This window comes from Pseudonaja textilis, chromosome 1, assembly GCF_049901715.1.
Source record: "Pseudonaja textilis isolate UNSWEBS1 chromosome 1, rPseTex1.2, whole genome shotgun sequence".
Taxonomy (NCBI): Eukaryota; Metazoa; Chordata; class Lepidosauria; order Squamata; family Elapidae; genus Pseudonaja; species Pseudonaja textilis.
In genome coordinates this window covers 142,791,005-142,810,207 of record NC_141990.1, presented here as the reverse complement: position 1 = coordinate 142,810,207, position 19,203 = coordinate 142,791,005, and the positions used below count along the sequence as shown (strand labels likewise).

At 41.7% G+C, this 19,203-nt stretch overlaps 1 protein-coding gene and 2 long non-coding RNA genes across 3 annotated transcripts in view; 1 reads left to right on the top strand and 2 right to left on the bottom strand.

The window, feature by feature from the left end:
• Positions 1-17,712, bottom strand: part of LOC148127849 (uncharacterized) — a 45,839-nt gene extending 28,127 nt beyond the window's left edge. The window contains exon 1 of the long non-coding RNA XR_015740471.1: positions 17,462-17,712. This is a non-coding gene — a long non-coding RNA (uncharacterized LOC148127849). The remainder of the gene's footprint in view (positions 1-17,461) is intronic.
• LOC148127850 (uncharacterized) lies at positions 52-3,991 on the bottom strand. The gene is made up of 2 exons (XR_015740470.1): positions 3,835-3,991; positions 52-3,546 (listed from the first exon to the last, which is right to left on the bottom strand). It is a non-coding gene; the product is annotated as an uncharacterized LOC148127850 (long non-coding RNA).
• PROB1 (proline rich basic protein 1) lies at positions 3,448-14,224 on the top strand. The gene is made up of 2 exons (XM_026710372.2): positions 3,448-8,518; positions 13,053-14,224. Exon 1 carries the CDS (start codon positions 3,448-3,450, stop codon positions 7,828-7,830), a length of 4,383 nt encoding a protein of 1,460 aa, XP_026566157.2. The 3' UTR covers positions 7,831-8,518; positions 13,053-14,224.
• Positions 17,713-19,203: the final 1,491 nt, after the last annotated feature.

Below are 19,203 nucleotides of genomic sequence, written 5' to 3'. Positions count from 1 at the left end.
TCAAACTCTGTGCTTGCCAGCTTTGGTGTTTTTTGTTTGTATCATAGATAGATAGAATAATATAATTCTTTATTGGTCAAGTGTGATTGGACACACAGGAATTTGTCTTGGTGTAAATACTCTAAGTATACATAAAGAAAAGGTACATTTGTTAAGAATCAAGAATCAACACTTAATGATAGTCACAGGGTACAATAAGCAATCAAATCATACTAGGAAACAGTCAATATAAATCGTAAAGATACAAGCGACAAAGTTACAACCACACAGTCACAAGTGGGAGGGGATGGGTGATAAGGAGTGATGAGAAGATTAACAGTAATAGTAGTGTACATTTTGTAATAGTTGAACAGTGTTGAGGGAATTATTTGTTTAGCAGAGTGATGGCTTTCAGGGGAAAAAAAACTGTTCTTGTGTCTAGTTGTTCTGGTGTGCAGTGCTCTATAGCATCGTTTTGAGGGAAGGAGTTGAAACAGTTTATGTCCGGGATGTGAGGGGTCTGTAAATATTTTCATAGCCCCTTTTTTGACTCGTGCAGTATACAGGTCCTCGATTGAAGGCAGGTGGGTAGTAATTGGTTTTTTTTGCAGTCCTAATTCTCCTCTGAAGTCTGTGTCTGTCCTGTTGGGTTGCAGAACCAAACCAGACAGTTATAGAGGTGCAGATGATAGACTGAATCATTCCTCTGTAGAACTGGATCAGCAGCTCCTTGGGTAGTTTGAGTAAGCAAGTGTAAGCAAGTGTGGACTTTCGCTGACTTATTTGCCTGGTTTTGCATGCCTATTTATTTTTGCACATATTTGTCTGTGAAATAAAGATTGGGCAATAGGCCATTATTTTGCTCCTGTGAATGTTTTCCTAATGTCACCTCTTTGAAATGGAGTTTTTTTTGTCTGCTATGCATGAGAGGCATGTGATTTGGATTTGGGGGTCTGAATCATCTTTGCTTTGCCTTGTTGAGTTGGCAGTTTCTCATCAAATTGTCTTTTGAAACATGAATATTGGAGCAGAAAACTATGTTCAGAAAGAGGGGATCTGAATTCTGCAATTAAGGCCTCGGCGTTCCTGGTAAATTGATCTACCTTTTGCCAAGTTACTTTTCCTTTGGTATTGCTGGTTTATCGTTTTGTCTTGTGATTGATCATTTCCATAATTTTGTGAATTGGAAAACCAAATTTCCCATTACCCCATTTTGTGACAATCCTCATGTCTCTTGCCTCAAAAGTTACTGATTTGAAGTCATTCTACTTTATCTTAAAAATTAATCACCAGATAATAGCAATAGACTTATATACCTCTTCATAGTGCTTTATAGCCCTCTCTAAGCAGTTTACAGAGTCAGCATATTGCCCCCAAAAATCTGGGTCCTAATTTTATGGACATTGGAAGAATGGAAGGCTGAGTCATCCTTGAGCCGGTCAGGAACAAATTCCTGTCTCTGGGCAGAGTTAGCTTGCAAGACCTGCATTCTAACCTCTGAAGCACCCAGGCTCCTATTATAATAATATAATTATAATTATAGTAATGCCACCTGATACCCAACTACACTCTAGGCAGCTTACAATTTTTAAATCATTTGCAAAGTATAACACAAAAACAGCCCTATTCCAACCATCTACTATCTGAGTTTAAGATTTAGTCCATCATTAGATTTTTATATTTTTTTTCATCCCACATTTTTTATTACCTCAAGATGGCAAATTTACGTAATATTCCTTCCTCCTTCAATTTACCCAGCAACAACAACCCTGCGAGGTGAGTTAGGCTGAGAGAGAAAAAAGAAGATTGGCTCAAAATCACCCAGCCTCCTTTCATGTCTAAGTTGGGACGAGAACTCATAGTCGCTTGGTTTCTAGACCTGCGGCTTAATCATTATATCAAACTGCTTCACGCAGTGATTTTTTTTCTGCTTTTACTGCAAAACAAAAGCCTGGTACTTATATGGCTCTAATAACAAACCAATGGAAACCCAATTTCCTCATCAATCTTTACACTCATTTTGTTTTCTCCTCATGGTTCACAGATGGAAGCCATTTTGACCTAAAGCTGCCTTTCACCAGCACATAATCAGGTCAACAACCACCCAAAATAGGCCTTTTTTTGTTTTACTTTTGATGTGTTACAGGAGAGATAAGGGACACTTGTTGATTTAATGGAGCCCTCAGAGACATGACTAAAGTAGACATTGGCAATGTAGATTTGTTGGTGGATTCAAAATTGAGCAATTGGCTGATTTGAGGAGGAGGAGGAGAAAGGGCTGGGGAAGGATGAAGTAGTTTCTGCAAACTCATTGCCGCGAAGAATCATCTGATGGAGAAAACAAAGTGGAACGAACTATGTACTGGGTTTCAGATGTGACAGAATAAAAGAGTTGGAAGGGACCTTGGAGATCTTCTAGTCCAACCCCCGGCTCAGACAGGAAAACCTATACTGTTTTCAGACAATCTCTTCTTCAAAACTTCCAGTGTTGGAGCACCCACAACTTCTGAAAGCAAATTGTTCCCCTGATTAATTGTTCTGTGAGGAAATGTCTCCTTAGTTCTAGGTAGCTTCTCTCCTTGATTAGTTTCCATCCATTGTTTCTTGTCCCTCAGATGCTTTGGAGAATAGATTGACTCCCTCTCCATTATAGCAATCCCTCAAATATTGGAACACTGCTATTATGCCACCCCTAGTCCTTCTTTTCACTAAACTGCCAGACTAGTAGTCACCTTTAGGATGAATTGCTAATAGAGTGAATGATGTGCAACAGAATTCCTTGACTAAGTTTCTCACCCCCATAATCTTATTCATGAACATTTTAGATATATAAAGACAGAGGTAGAAGGGATTTTTTTAAAAAAAATTATCCCATGACAAGATCCTTCCAGATATTTTCCCCCTTTGTTCTCACTACTATTTTATGCAACTGTATGTAGATAAAATTAACACCATTCAAAAACTAACATTTCTTTAATTGGATTGCAAGCTGAAGATTCCAGAGGTTACCGTCATTTTATATTAACTCATTTTTATGGGCAAAAGGTGTTCTGCAAAGCATTCACTTTTCAGAGTAAGTTGCATTTTGAAACCAGCTATTACATATTGACACATGATACTTCTCTCTCTCTCTCTCTCCCCACCCCAAGCAATCAGAGGTCGCAGTGATATTTTAGTTTGTATGCTGTTTTTATAGCATACTGTTTATATGTGTGTTCCTGTGTGTGTGTATGTGTTTCTATTTTCTCGGCACGGTTTGCAAAGCCACATGACCGAACCAAGAATTTGGCCTTTTTTTTCTCATGAGGGGATTAATGACAGGGGGAGTGGAGGTGGAACCTGAGCTTCAATTAGAAGATCAAGTTCTCAGGGTAGAGTGGGAAGAGTCCCAGCTGCACCCCGGATGAAAAAAGGATCTAGTCTTCTATTGTCTCATTACAAACTCGTAGGATCTCCACAGCACCAAAAATGTTCTCCTCTGTGACAAGGAAGAGCCCGCTGTCTTCTCAGCCTGATGGAGTGAACGAAGAAGCGCTTAGCAACTACAACTGCAGAGTCCACTCAGCCCTAGAGAAAGAAGAGAGCCATGTTTCTAGCAATTGCACCTCCGACACTTCTAGCTCTTACCGTTCAGCGCCGAGCTCAGAAGAGGCCGAGAGTTTCAAAGACTGTATTGAATACTTGGAAGACGCTGAAGGCGGTCGTATCATGCAATGCACTTACTGCGACGCGGAATACGAACAAGCAATGTTGATCCTCTCTGCAGATCAGACAAAACTTGCTCGCCAAAGCAGAATCTCCACAGCTACTGCCAGACAACCCCACAGGACTTTGAATGGTTTCAACAACTCTTACCAAGGAAAAAGGAATAGTTCTTCTGCAACTTCTGGAGACGTCCAAGTTCATTTCCCCCCAAATAAGAGCAAGACTTTAGGAGGCTCAATGCCAGTCCAAGGGGCGAGAGTGCCGAGCCTGCAAGCAGACCTTCCCAGTGCTATAAAAGATCAAAACTGGAGAGACAAACTCTGTTCCAATGGTAAGGCAAGCCAACAGGTTCAGACGTCAATCAAAGCTAATAATAGCTCAGACCCAGTATGCAGTAGCGGAATGGGTCTAGTCACACCAAGGCTGCAGTCAGGAGACAGCAGCGGATCTAAATACTTGGATCATCCTGCACAATTCAGTGCTGATAAATCCAAGGAAATGTTGCCCAGTGCTCGCAAGCTGAAGAAGAGCAGCCTTGGCAGCCGACCTCATGGTCCTGTAAGTAGCAAATCGGCATGCCCCAGATATTTTGTGGAAAATTCAAGTGTTTTGAGTGACTCCGACGAGGCTGATAATGAAGTGGAGAAGCTCACCGCTGGGTCTTTCCGGAGCCTCTCGTGTCCTCAAGGCAGTTACCTAGATATGTATAGTTCTAGTAATGGGACGTCATCCAGCCTGTCCAATTCCTTGCCAGATGATTGTAATGGACTGAACAGGTGGCCGGCGTGCAGTGATCAGAGGAAAACAAGGGTGGTTGGCCACAGCAAAGGAAACTGGCCATTCTCAACACCAGGCAAAGACCCAGAAACAGAACTGCTCAGCGGAGTCCTGGGGAAGGAATGCTTTGAGTGCATTGATCTCAGACAAGAGAATGCAGATGGCAGAAAGAGCCTGTCTAAAAAGAGAATGGTGCCCAAACGCCAGATCCAGTTGAGACGGAAGGAGAAGAAGGAGACGGGCTTTTGTGCTCCTAGTGAGCCTGCATCCATGCAGTCATTCACACAGCCAGGGAAAGACCTGTCTGCAAAGGGGAGGAATATTAGTGATGAGTTTCGGATCAATTATAAACAGTTTCTAAAAGCAGCTTCTCTAGGCAACGCTTATACCAAAACTAAGCTTGCTTCCAATCTAGTGAAAAACGTCTTAGCTAAAAAATTGCAATATGAGCAAAGGATTAAAATGGAACAAGCTTCCATCCAGGACAGTTCACCTTCCTCGGTCCCTTCCTCCATCAGTACGGATCTCCAGGGGGATAGCTTAGAAGGCAAGTCAAGTTCTTTGTCCAAATCTGATTGCAGTTTCTCAACCGAGGACGTGCAGAGCCATTCCACCAACAGCGAGCAGTCTGAACCTCTAGCTATCAGTGAGGGCAGCAGAAATGCCTTAAGGCCAACAAAGGGAGTTGTGCTTAATAAGCAGCTAAGGGAGAATGTCTACAAACTGAAGAATACATTTAATGAGCTGAATGAGAGAATGAAGTACCAAGAAGACTCTCCATTGGACAGACTCCCTGTCTTGGCAGAAGGCGGGGTGGACGTGCTAGAATCGAGCAACATCAGAAAACAGGCCTTGGGGGAAAGGCAGGAATATTGGAGAGCCCGAGCCGTGTTTGAAGCCATGCAGGATGACCCCAAAACCTTGCCTCTGGTCCCCAAGTTTGCAAAGTCACAAAAACCATGGCCAAATCTGAAGCAGCGAGCTATCCAACAAAAGAAGGCCCTGCATTCAAAAGAAGATACCTTTCCTTTTAAACCTTCAAGCCTTGCAGTGCCCAAAGAGACCTCCAGGAACACCTTCGTATCCAAAACTAAAGAAATGAAACTTGTCCCACAGATGAAGAATAAGCACAGTGTTCCCAATGCCTTCAGGCACACCTCTTGGGACAGAGGTTTCGCCACCAAGAGGATGCCGACATTTCAGAGCATGAAGCTGTCCTCAATCATAGTTCCAGCTTCTGGCAAATTCCAGAACACTGGCAGATTCGATTGTCCTGAAGCATCTTTCACCGAGGGATCTACTCACATGCCAGACAAACAGGGTGTAAGGACACATCCATCCAGAGATGTTCGAAAAATAGTGAATGAGACTTACAACCTTGGCTTTCAATCCACAGAAGATTCCAGTGCTGACCAGAGTTCTAGTGCAGAAAAAAGTGAAAACGACTACTTAGTTGGGTTTCCAAAAGAACCTACTACGACCTCTCCTCTCTTCATACACTGCACCTCCATATGTAGGAAAGACTATGTACCGGCAAGAAGTCACACACGGGAGAAAAAGCAAGATCACACTGAAGGCTTAGATATGTCAATGCTTTCTCTCCAGGAGACCAGTACAAAGAAGTCCAGGGACCATTTTCCTCCCATGGTGTCAAACAAATGCTCAGCAATGGGTGAATCTGGGGTGCATATTACTACAACTCACCCCAAGAAGTTAGCAGTCGAAAATAAAGAATTCCAGCCCCCAGTTGAAAAGAAGCCGGTACTTTGTGAGCGGAGTGAATTAAACATCACACCTTCTTCCACCACCATCAAGAAAGAATCTCAGCTTAATATTCAAGTGAACAGTCCTATCTCCAAGCAGCCACACACAACAGCAATTGACCATTTCCCCTGGGTGGGTTATTCTGCAGTAGACGATAGGACGAACAAAGAAACCTGGCCTCAGTTTAATCACAGAGAAAATAAAGCTGTTGCTTCATCTGAGATCATTGTGATCCCACCATCGGCATACGTCCAAGAAATCTCAATGAGAGAAAATAATCGTTCAACTAAAAGTCATAGGCTGGACTCTTGTAAAATGCAAGAAGCTGAATTGCCCTATCAGAAACATCGATCCTGCGAAACCCTCACAGTAGGTCCCAAGGACGGTAAAGGTTATTCTGTCCTGTCAAAAGAAGAAAATATATTTTCTGAATCTCTGCCATCCTGTGAAAACTATAGGTACCCACAAGCTACCCGAGCTTCGGTCATAAATACTCCAAACTTGCAGATGCAAACTCCGACAAATAATCAATACGTTGATAGAATATATGAAACAACAGCATTGGAAGACAGAAAACCCTTAGACGGCCACCACATAAACTATTCAGAAAGTATAATTTCAGATAATCCATTATCAGCAAGAGAGTATATGGAGGGAATCAAGCTTGTGTCGAATTCGATGTTTACCCCAAAAACCTCTGGTGAAAAAGTCCACGACTCGGGATGCGATTACTTTAATAATAGCCACCAGGCAACAAATGAACAGTATTTTTCTACCACCCAAGCTGACAACGCAAATTACTTAACTATTCCTGTGAAAACACATCCATCTGAGCCAGACCCTAAGCAGTCGCCACCTTTGCACACGGATAACACTTCATTCACCTCCAACGTTTCTTTCCAGCCAGGAGTGGACCTATCTGGAAATAAAATGAGCAATGAATTTTTCCCACCAAAACAAATGGAGAGGAAAACTCCCTCTGATAATTTGTTATATAATGCCCCATGCCATGGGCAACTGCCCCTAAGACATGAAGAGTCCCCCAGTTTCCCAAGAAGAAATGAAAGAGTTTCCCCTTTGGGTAAAAGTGCTCCAAGCCCAACAAGACATTTCGCCGCTCCTCTACAGGCACATCGAAAAATGCTGGTTGATCCCGAGAGTGGAAAATGCTATTATGTAGAATCCCCACGACAACCTCAGTTGAAGATGCTTTATGACCCAGAGACGGGGCAATACATTGAAGTGTTAATACCACCAGCTTCTCTGCCCTCACACAGTGGACTTTACCAGCCGCCTTTTCCATCAATGATCATGAATCCAGGAAGTTATGGGCAACCTTACATGACATATTCTGGATGTCCAGGTTTTCCCCCTCCACCTGCACCACCTGGCCCTCTGGATCTCCAAGACCAAGCCCCTGTTCAAGAAAATGCAAACTTTAGTGATGATTTTAACCCTTTTGCAAAGCATGAAGCTCCTTCAGTTCCTGATGGCAACTATATGGAAAGTTTATATTATATTCCCACTGGGATGAATTCGAGTCCTAATCCTAGCCAAGTTTTATATTCTCCGTCTACAAGTTCTGGTCCTTTGCCTAGGATGTGACATGCAATGAAACAAAGAAACACTTCTGCCAAAAACTGGGTTGTTGTTTTTTCAGATCCTCCTTCTTCTCCTTCTTATAAACGTCAAGCCAAACCTCTTTGCCTGAATCTTGGAAAAGGATATGGCAGGAAAGTTGGCCGCCTTTTGTTCAGTTTATTAATTTGTTGGGTTCTGAAGGATTCAAGAGGTAACATACTTCACTTCCTTGATAAATGTATTTTTATGGAAACATCTCTGTCCATAATACGCCACATTCTGGTGCTAAGTGAACCCAATGGGAGTTTTGGGAGGCTTTTCCGATGGAAGGGCCAGGATCAGCCTACAAGGATCATTTACAAGTTCTCAGTTTGTATCTTGAGGTATGTCATAAAGTTCAATATTCTAATGTTGATTCTGCTCCTGAGGAATCCAGTTGTTCACCACCTTTAACTTTTCTGTTGAAATGAAATGTTCATTCAGTCAATTTTATGAATATTATGGACAAATCACCAATAGTTACAGACATCGTTGTTTCTTATCAGTATTCCACTTTTGCCGTTAGAGTTGAGTCAATTAGTAAAGCTTTTGTTATGAGAACCGAAGACCATGTGGGTTGGACAACTTGAGAGAAGGCTGGGATCATCCCCTGAGCTTCATCTTTGCCAGAGCTCTGTACGAAAGGGACAGAGATCTTGTGACGTCAGCCTTGGTGAGTAGCGCAACTACCAAAGAAATGGTTTTTTAAAAAAGGGAGGATATTTGTGAGTTGATAGCAAAAGATATTGTGTGTGACATCACATGTGCAAGGACATCATCACACAAATGACAGGGTGTCATTCTTATGATGACATCACGATCCATGAAACTTCTTCATGGCTAGTACTGAAGGCCTACGTTACGAATGCCAATACTAGTGTACCAGAAGGGAGACTAATCCTTGCCAATAGACAGGAAAGAGTTCATCGAAGAAGGCTTAATATTTAGGTGTGATTAACAGAGCAAGTTAATATCTGGCTTCGCACGTTCATGATTTGGTTTTGCATTCACGTAATTAAAAAGCAAGCTGTAGCTTATGAAACCAATGTAGCTAAATGATGCATTCATATCTTAGAGTGATGCCCAACACAGGATAACTAAGCACAAAAGCAGGCTCCTTTAATAATTATGTAGGACAGAGAATCTGGGCAGGTGCTGTTGATATCTTCATTTCTACAGCATTATGACCATATTGCTATTTGATTACCAGATGTTGTGAAACCCCTGGGAATTAGGAGGTAAAGGAGGGTTATTGCTTCTGGGCTGTAAACATCTAGATGTCAGGGAAGAGACACATTAAACCATCTTTGCTGCAATCTCATGAGCATCTGGAGTTTTCAGACCAGATCTGCTAGCTCTCCGATTAAAAGCCATCTCGTCTGCCTGTGGACTAGAGAAGACAAAATAGCTCTTCTTCTCTTGATAGCCTCTTTCAGTGGCAGCCATACCAGTTGCTTTCAACAGGAAAAATACTCCTGCTGATAAAAAGTGGAAGTAAAGTCAATCTGTTGTTGCCGCCCTTTACTTTGATCCATTCTTTAGAAGGCTAGGACGCCAAACTAGAGTAAGAAGATCATGATCAGCACATTTACTGGCTCTGAGATAAAATCACTCTCCCTTTTTTGTTGCCTTTTGTCCCTAAGTTATTCTAATTCCCAGCCTTTTGGTATAATAATATAGAGGCCAGACTTCTGTGAGGTTAGTTTTTCTCATCATAATGCTGTTAATAAGAGAAACTTTGCAAGACATTTCCCTAGTACAATGGTGGTTAACATTTTTGGGCTCCCGTGCCAAAAATTGCACGTGCCAGCACCAGAAGGTAATGCACCCCGTCCCCCTGTGCATCTGCACACAACACCCCCCCCCACTGCGCCGGTGAAACTTCCAATGAAACGGGCTCATTTTTCAGCCTCCAAAGGCTGCAGAGGCTTCCCTCTAGCCCCTGGGAGGGCAAAAATGGCCTCCCCTGGGCTCCAGAGGCCCTCCAGAGGCTGAAAATGGGTACTTCCGGTATTTCAGGAAGGCCCATTTTTCGGCCTCCAGAGACTGCAGAGGCTTCCCGCAAGCCTCAGGAAGGCCGAAAACAGCCTCAAATGGGCCGAAAATCAGCTGGGAGGTGCACGCATGCGCAGTGCAGGTAAATTTGGCTGGGTCTTGCGTGCCTGCACAAATGGCTCCATATGCGACCTGTACAATCTTTACTAGTTCACTTCAGCCTTTGCTGATGATTCTGCCTTTTCCCCTTCACAGGAATGTATAGCTACATACAAAGTTACATGATGGTCAGAAACATGTCAGGGATTAGGAAAATAACATGCAATGTTTCTGAAATAGTAAAGCTTTTAAAGACAGCAAAGTCGTGCCAGAATCAAATAAAAGAATTGAAGGTGAAGATGAGGAGAGGGAATCAACCACAACATTTACAAATATCACTTCTAGCTCCTTCTTTTGATTTGTACTCTTAAAATCAATTTTTCCTGCAATTGTGTAGATAAGATCTACAAAATTGTTAAGTGTAGTTGATCCCTGCCAATTTTGAAAATATAATTTCAGTGTTGCTTTCCCTCTATAAAGCGTGGTATAGCTGAAAAAGGTGCATCTCTTTGGACCTCTTTTAAAAATGTGTCAGTGCCCTCATGATAAGCTATGGCTACACAATAATAGTTCATCAAACATATTCATTCAGAATCGTAGTAGTGATATACAGATATAGGTAAGGATTAAGTGTGTATATGGCATAAAATAAGGATAAAAAGGAGGTCTCACAAACTATTGAAGATGAAAATGTTTTTAATTGTTTTTTATCTTTTTCTTTCTATTTTTTTTTCTTATTTTCTTTTTCTCTCTTGCATTTTTGTATGTGTTGTTGGTCTGTTTTAATTGTAAAATCAATAAAATGTATTTAAAAAAACATATTCATTCAGCATATTAGGCCATAAAACAAGTTTCACAAACCATAATGTAAGGATTCATACAACATCTAAGTTATCATCTGATTTTTTATTATTATTATTTTGGCTTAGCGTTGTGTATGAACCTCACTGAAGCCATCTAAACACTCAATAATGTCTCTATTAATGTATGTTACAAAGGTATAGCCTCATTTTTCAGTTAAACTGCTTTTTTCTTTTGCCTGCTTGAAAGTGTAAGATTTTTTCCCCAGCCAAGCCTTTAAGAGGCAGCTTTCTCCAACTCTTAAAAGATGCTTCCAGATGAGGCTCTTATTTACAGAGGTGGTGTTCAGCAGGTTCTGACCAGTTCTGGAGAACCAATAGTGGAAATTTTGAGTAGTTTGGAGAACTGGCAAATACCGCCTCTGACTGGCCCCGCCCCCATCTATTTTCTGCCTCCCATTGAGTCCCAGCTGATTGGCTGGGTCTTCTTTGGTTGCCCTGCACAGGAGAATGGAGCTGGAAAGCAGGTTAGTGGGGTGGGGAGGGAATGGGGATTTTGCAGTATCCTTCCCCTGCCATGCCTACCAAGCCAAGCCACGCCCACCAAGCCATGCCCACAGAACCTGTAGAAATTTTTTTGAATCCCACCACTGTCTTATTAGCTATATTTAATTTGTATTTTGTAAATGGGCATTAGTGATACATAGATAACATGATTTTCCATTTATGATCATATACCTTCTCTTATGTCCAACTGACTTTTCCCTGTGGTAGAAAAAGAAAAAAATAAAGTAAAATCTCACAGCAAAAGAATGGCTGAAAATATGACTTTCGTCTCTGTTTGCATATCTTTGCATGGGTGCTGTAAAATATGATCAGCAAACCATAGCAGGAATTTCATAACACCTGCTTTGCAAAAGCCAAACCAACCAGATGGTGGCATAATCTTACTCTGAACTGAGCACTGATGTGGAAAGTTACCTGTCCCGTTCACTGGACACAGGAAAGGGTTAATGTTTCCTCTGGGCACTATGAAAATTCTGCCATTTTTTGCCCATCAGTTAACTGACAGAGGACCTAAGACAATAGGCATTTTGTTTTGTTTTTTAGTTTTTCTCCCAACTGGCAAGGAGGGAGGAGGCCCAGCCTCTGCCACCGCTTTGGAACTTCTAAAGGGACAACAAGCAGAAATGCTGGGAGTGTGATGCTTTGCATAGTTATGTAACAGTGGTGGGATTCAAATTTTTTTACTACTGGTTCTGTGGGCGTGGCTTGGTGTATGTGGTATTGCTTGGTGGCCATGGCAGGGGAAGGTTACTGCAAAATCTCATTCCCTCCCCACCCCACTAACCTGCTTTCCAGCTCCGTTCTCCTGTACAGGGCAACAAAAGAAGACCCAGCCGATCAGCTGGGACTACCAATGAGAGGCAGAGAATAGATGGGGGAAGGGCCAGTCAAAGGGGGGATTGGCCGGTTCTCTGAACTACTCAAAATTTCCGCTACCAGTTCTCCAGAACTGGTCAGAACCTGCTGAATCCCACCTCAGGTATGTAAACTATTCTGACCAGATTTCTCCAAGCTTGGTCTCTAAGATGTGCATCTAGAACTCCTATCATCCTTGACCACGGTCCTTGATCTGGAATCCAGTAAGCTGGCAAAGTGATTCAGGCATCAAGAAATCTGATAAATTCATTCAGAGCCGTGTCTCTGTTAGACTACCTCAAGGTCACAAGCGTTTGTTGATTGTGTTTGCAGAACACAGTGAACTTCAAACCAGTCAACCTCATGCCACAGTAATCGTACAACTATAATATTACTAAGAAAACAACAACATATGGTTGCACAGTTGTCAGCATGCTATTCTTTCACAATCGCAGACAGCAAAAGATTTTTTTTTTTAAAAAAGGAAACAGTGCCTTGTTGATTTTGCAGATATGCTTTGACAGAAACTGTTAGGACTTTTTACAGAATGTCTAGAAAATTGCACACAATACATGCTAGGATTAGCACTGGAAATTTATTTTTCATCGTTTTAGAATAATGTGGAGAATGCATGATTTTTTTGGCTATTCCAGGAAAAGTAGTGGAGAAGAAGGGTTCTACTTTTCTACTGGTTGGCTGGAAGGAGCGCAGTAATTTGTTTACGCTGTTCTCTGCATTTCAGATTAGGAGAAATGAAGAAAAAAACTATTCCGAAATTGGTGGAAACACTGTGGCGTGAATGTGTTTCTAGTTAGCCGCAAACCAGAAGCCTTTCCCTTATTAACGACCAATCTCTCTTTTTCTCTCTCCTTTCTATCTGTTTCTGAGCAGATCAGGCTACCCAAGGATCACGTCACTGCTGGAAAGGGGAATTTTCTTCTGCGCAGTAATTTGTAACATTAAGCTACTTCTGAAATGAGAGAGAATATCTTTGGTGTCTGATTGTCACAAGCAAGTCGGTACAAGTAATATGTCAGAGTTTGATCTTGTTCGGCTGTCCTGAAGCAAGCTTACACCTCAGTTCTCAAACGTTTGTGTACTTGTAAAAAAAATGGTGATAGCTATTGCTTGTAGCATAATTTCTTGCTAGGTTACATCTATTAACTATTTACCCTGGTCCAATATGATAGTGAATCTTTTTCTATATTCTAAACCAAGAAGGAAGATATTTATTTTGGTCTTATTCGAAGAGTATAATTTATAAATAAGAGGATTCTCGAAGCAACTAAAATTTGGGTCCATTGCTGCCTCTGGTTCATTTGACATATCCGAGTACATCTTTCAATCAATATTTGCGTAATAGAATTGGCTTTAGTGAGGCAGGAACCAACAGCTTTTATTGCAGCTGGGAAGTCCTTAGACATCAAACAACCTGCCAAGTTTCAGTTAATTTAGAATTCGGGCCTGCGGGCCAGATACATCACATGCTGGCTATGCCGCAAAGGCAAAAAAAAATGTCAATCATGGGACATGATCAACTTTGACACCCATGATTTAGATGGTTGAGGTGAACAAGCCTAGACTTTGGAACTTCATTATTAAAGTCTCCAACTTCTTTGCACTTCAAAGAGCATTGCCTTTTTTGCACTTCCTTGTACTGCTGTGTTTGAAGCTTCATTCTTGTCTGTGATAAAGATTCTAATCTAGATGAGTCATTCCTGCTACTTCTAATCTAAATGTCTGGAAGTACGTAATTCACTATTAAGCCAGGCTACAAAGCTTGATACTGTCCACATGGTCACCCGGCAATTCTACCTGCTTAATTTTTCTTTTATAGAAAAACTGCTATATAGGAATATGGCCAGTCATCTAGTGGTATAATTGCCTGGTGTAATGGACACAAATTGGTAGCACCTCATCAGAGCTTCAAGCTGATTTTTTTCTCTCCCTTATCTCTAGATGGAGATTCAGCCTTGGACCTTCTGCATACAAACTATGTGCTCCAGTTGAGCAAAAGCTTTCTTTGCTATGTTGCATTATGTGATATTAAACTATATGCAATCTCTGAGATCCCTCAATACTTTTTATTTAAAGAGTGACAACTTTCAGAGGCTTAGTGTATGTTTTGTAGGCTAAGCTCTCAAGCTGTAGAGCAGCTTAGTCATACACACAATTTAATAAAATAACAAGCCCAGAATAATTCGTTATGCTATGATCAGCATATATAGAATACTCACAAATCTTATTTCCTTAGACTGAAAAGGATATAAAAACCCATGTTTTGTTTTCCTTTGTTGCTGAACTGACTTTCTTTTCTGATGTTAAAACAAATAAATGCAAGTTGAAAACAAAATTAAAAATTAATTTGGATAAGAAAGAAGATGGGATAGGGAATCCACTGATCATGAAGAGGAATTACTAGTAAGGTGACTGAGGATAATTGAGCAGTTTTAGATGGAAGGTCTAGATGCTGTTAGCCAGTTGTATCTTTTCTTACTCTTTCTTCCACATTTTTTTGTTTGGCCCACAAAAGTATCTCAAATGGGAAAAGGTGGAAGAGCTACAGAATGATTTTTGAAGCTTACAGACTAGACTATAGATTCATCAACAGAGTGAGATGACACCCCTCCTGCTATGCAGGTAGTCCTCGATTTAAAACAATTCGTTTAATGATCATTTAAAGTTACAACAGCACTGAAAAAGTGACTTACAATCATTTCTCAAACTAATGACTGTTGCAGCATCCCCGTCACGTGATCAGAATTTATATGCATAATAACTGGGATGTATTTATGATGGTTGCAGTGTCCTGGGGTCATATGACCAGAGCACAGTGGTTAGAGTGCAGTACTGCAGGCTAAGTCTGCCCACTGCCTGGAGTTTAATCCTGGCGGGCTCAAAGTTGGCTTGAGGTTGATTCAGTCTTCCATCCTTCTGAGTTGGTAAAATGAAGATCCAGATTGTAGAGTCGATATGTTGATTTTGTAAACTGCTTAGAGAGGGCTGTAAGGGATTATGAAGTGGTATATAGGTCTAAGTGCAATTGCTACTGTTATCACCTTTTGCAACCTTCCAACAAGCAGAAGGGGAAGCCAGGTTCACTTAATAACCATGTTACTAAAAGGCTGTAAAATGGGGCATAAAACACTTAACAATTGTCTTGCTTAGCAACAGAAATTTTGGATTCAATTGTTGTAAGTCGAGGACTATTTGTTTCTCATGATAATAATATCCCAAGACTTGTGCAATAATGCTAACTTCAAATGCTCAATTTTAAATTAATGAGTTTTCCCCAGCATCTTTTTCTTTCTTTCTTTCTCTCTTTCTTTCTCTTTCTTTCTTTCTCTCTCTCTCTCTTTCTTTCTTTCTTTCTTTCTTTCTTTCTCTCTCTCTCTTTCTTTCTCTCTCTCTCTCTTTCTTTCTTTTTCTTTCTTTCTTTCTCTCTCTCTTTCTCTTTCTTTCTTTCTTTCTTTCTTTCTTTCTTTCTTTCTTTCTTTCTTTCTTTCTTTCCTTCCTTCCTTTCTTCTCCCCCCCCCTTTCTTTTTCTTTTGTGCCTTCAAGTCAGTATTGCCTTCTGGTCTGGTTTAATCCTTCCAGTTTTCTTGGCACGATTTCTGGCTGGAGAATTCTGGGAGTTGAACTCCACATATTCTAAAGTTAACAAGTTTGAATGACACTGATCTAGCAGGTTCCAAGCAGGAGCTGCTAAGAGTCACTTGGCCATAAGTATTGCATGTAGGAGAACAATCATCACTATGAACTATGGCTTAACAAATTCTGCAAGGGGAAGGTAGAGGAGCTTTCATTTTTGGCCATCAAGCAAGATGAAGAAAGATGCGGTCTGTTTTCCAACCACTCAGGCAGTAGTATATTAACCATTAAGTAGACTTAGCACGTGCTTAGGGCACCAGACCCAAAGGGGGCACCACAAAGTTGAGAATAGGGCTTCGATTGTACAGTATGTACAAAGGATGGGAGGCACCAAGATTTGTCAGTGCTTAGGGCACCAGTGAACCTTAATCGGCCACTGCACACAGGAGCAAAGTGTTAGAGTTGCTTGTTGTGCCTTTCTAGCCTTTCTGTAGAAGGAAGAGTCAAGTGAAGGTAATATAAAGGAGAAAGGGGGAAGACGAGTGAGAAACAGAAAGAATCAGTATTGAAAATAAAACATCTGAATCCCGAAAATCCTGAAAAGTTCTTCTATTTTTAATTTAATGTGAGAGGTGATTTTTAGCTAGATTCACAACAATAACAGAGCAACCTTAATCAAGAACCCAGGCACTGCTGGATTTCCCCCTTATTGTAGAACCTTATGTGTTTTAGGAGCAGTATTTTGCAAAAGGCTAGGAAAGGGAGTTTTAAGCGAATCCATCAGGACCTAAGAGTCTCACTGTGTAAGCCCCACAGCAGACAAACAACACCGCCCTCATATTTCATACCCCAATATTACCTTATATTGGCAGCCAGGCATGAAAGGATGTCGCGAACAGGGTTTGTCTGCCATGCCCGCAGCACAGAGCCAAAGTAGATTACTTTGAAGAGCAGGTGAACTGTTATCTTTTGCAGCATGTAAACTGATAGACTCCTTTCTCACAATCTTTGAGACCAATCTGCACTATACATTTGCCAAAAGAAGATCCACTTGATCCATCTCAAGTGGACGCTGACCCACAAAAGCATTTAATGTCATAATCTGCCCGTTAATCTCATACACGATTCTTGTTTGTGCTTTCTTTTTTCAATTTTATTTTAATACTTGGTTTGTGGTGCAAAATACTTTTTAATGATTAAGACTCAAACAGAGCTTTAAAGTTTGTTTTTGGATAAAGTCTGTATTTGGTAGAGTGAATGTAAGAGATCACTATTTTGTAATATTTACTGCAGAGGTGGGATTTAACCGATTCTCCTAGTGACTGGTTGGGTAGGTGTAGCTTGGGAGGGTCATGTGACTGAATGGCCATGGCCAACTCGATGTCACTCATGGCAAGGTGGGGCGGCACCTTGCTGTGACTGATGTCGAGTTGGCCACGCCCATTCAGTCACATGACCATGCTGCAGAGACGGGGCGATTTCCTTCCCCACCCCCTTGCTCTTGGGCTGACAAAATAAAAGCCAATCTAAAGATTATGACTGCCCAGCCTACCTGCCAAATGCTGGCAAAAGAAGGCATGGGGGCGGGGGAAGAGAAGGGCCAATGGAAACACCCCGTTTTCCACCTCTATTGGGGTGACTGCACCGTGTTGGATCAGGATGAGGAGGAGGTGGGGAGCAAAAAGCCTACTCGGTCCATACATACTCACCAGCACAACGGAGAATCTCTCTTCCAGCTCGCTGGCTCTGGCACTGGGAGGTTGAGGAGTAGATTGTTTGCCCTGAAGTCTGTCTGCTGCTCTTCCAAGCCCAGCTCTGGCCGATTTTCTTCCAGCACTGATTTAGGGAAACCCGGGAGCGGCAGCATATTGCATGCTTTTCACTTCAAGCAACCCGGACTGGAAAATGCATGGCCGGGACGGAGGAGCGGTCCTCCTTAACAATCCTCCAAACTGTTGCTACCGCTGCAAGCCTGGGTTTCCCGCACAAGCGCTGGAAGTCCGGTATTCCTTCCCCGCCCAGTCAGCCTGCACTCCCCTCTCACTCCAGGCATCGATTCCCCCCAGTGGCCCATGCGCGCAACCCCTCCCCCCCAAATTTTAAAGAATTAGAGCCGTGGAGAGGCAAAGGAGCACTCACTGTTTTCCTCTATGCTCGGCCTTGGAAAAGCCTGCCCTCACAATTGTATGCTTGCAGCCAGAGCTGAGCTTGCAGCAGTAGCAACAATTTGGGGAATGGTTAAGGAAGACCGCTCCTCCGCCATGCATTTATCTGTCCGGGGCTGCTTGGAGTGAAAAGCATGCAATATGCTGCCTCTCCCAGGATTCCCTGTACGAGTGCTGGAAGAAAGGGAGTCCAACTATGAGGGCAGGCTTTTCCAAGGCTAAAGCCAGACAGAAAGCAGCAGCAGCAGCTATGCTGGGTGAGCGGACGAGATGAGCAGTGACTGGGAGGGAAAGGGCAGGACCAGCCAGTGGCGGGATTTGCCTGTTCTCCAAACTGCGCAAAATCATAACTACCGGTTCGCCTGAACCGGCTGAATCCCACCATTGATTTACCGTATATCTTTGGCTTGGAGGGCTTTTAATGATAATTTCTAATGAAAAAAAATTGGTTCTTCTTAAATACCCCATGGCTAAGTAACTGTTGGTTGTTTTACGGTACTGGGATATACTTGAACAAGCTGAGTGTCTGGAAGGATGTCCTTCTATCTGTGATATGTAAAGAGAAATTACTACAGTACTGACATCATGCAATGTTTATAATATTTCTTTAAGTTTCTACAGTGTATTATTTATTCTTAATAATAGTCATGAGATTTTAGAAAATGCACCGGGTATGTAACCAGGTATAATATATGAAAACTGACATGAATATTGTAATTTAATAATAAAGACTTTATATAGGTAAAGAGGCATTGCCAGAGGTGTTATATATTTACTTATCAGCCTTGTGGAGCATATCAGCTAGAGCAGACTATATCAAATGCGCACCTGTTTTGATTTTCAAGTTAAAAAAAAAAGGAAAATACTTTTCACCATATTCACTAAGATCTAGTTCATTATGCACAGCATAATGAGTGTCTTTGCCTTAAAAGGTCAATATTTATGTAAATATAGTCCATCGTCTTTCATGGCTTTGTGTGTAGCAAGAATCTCATCTAAATCAGAAGGCTACAATATGTGTATTTATTGAAATGGTGGGTAACCAAGTTCCAGTTCTGGAAAGTCCACTGAGTTTTTCATGGGTAGATTTTTTTAGAATAGGCCCCTATGTTCATGACCCTTTCTACCTAACATCTTTCTGTGTAGTGTGTTTACTGGAAGGTGAAGAACCATAATTTGACTTTTCTTCCTTTTATTTGGGCTAAAAGGGAAACTTGACAGAGCCCAGTTACAAAAGAAAAATGGGGAGAAGGAAGAGAACATCTACTATTCACTGGTGAACCTGC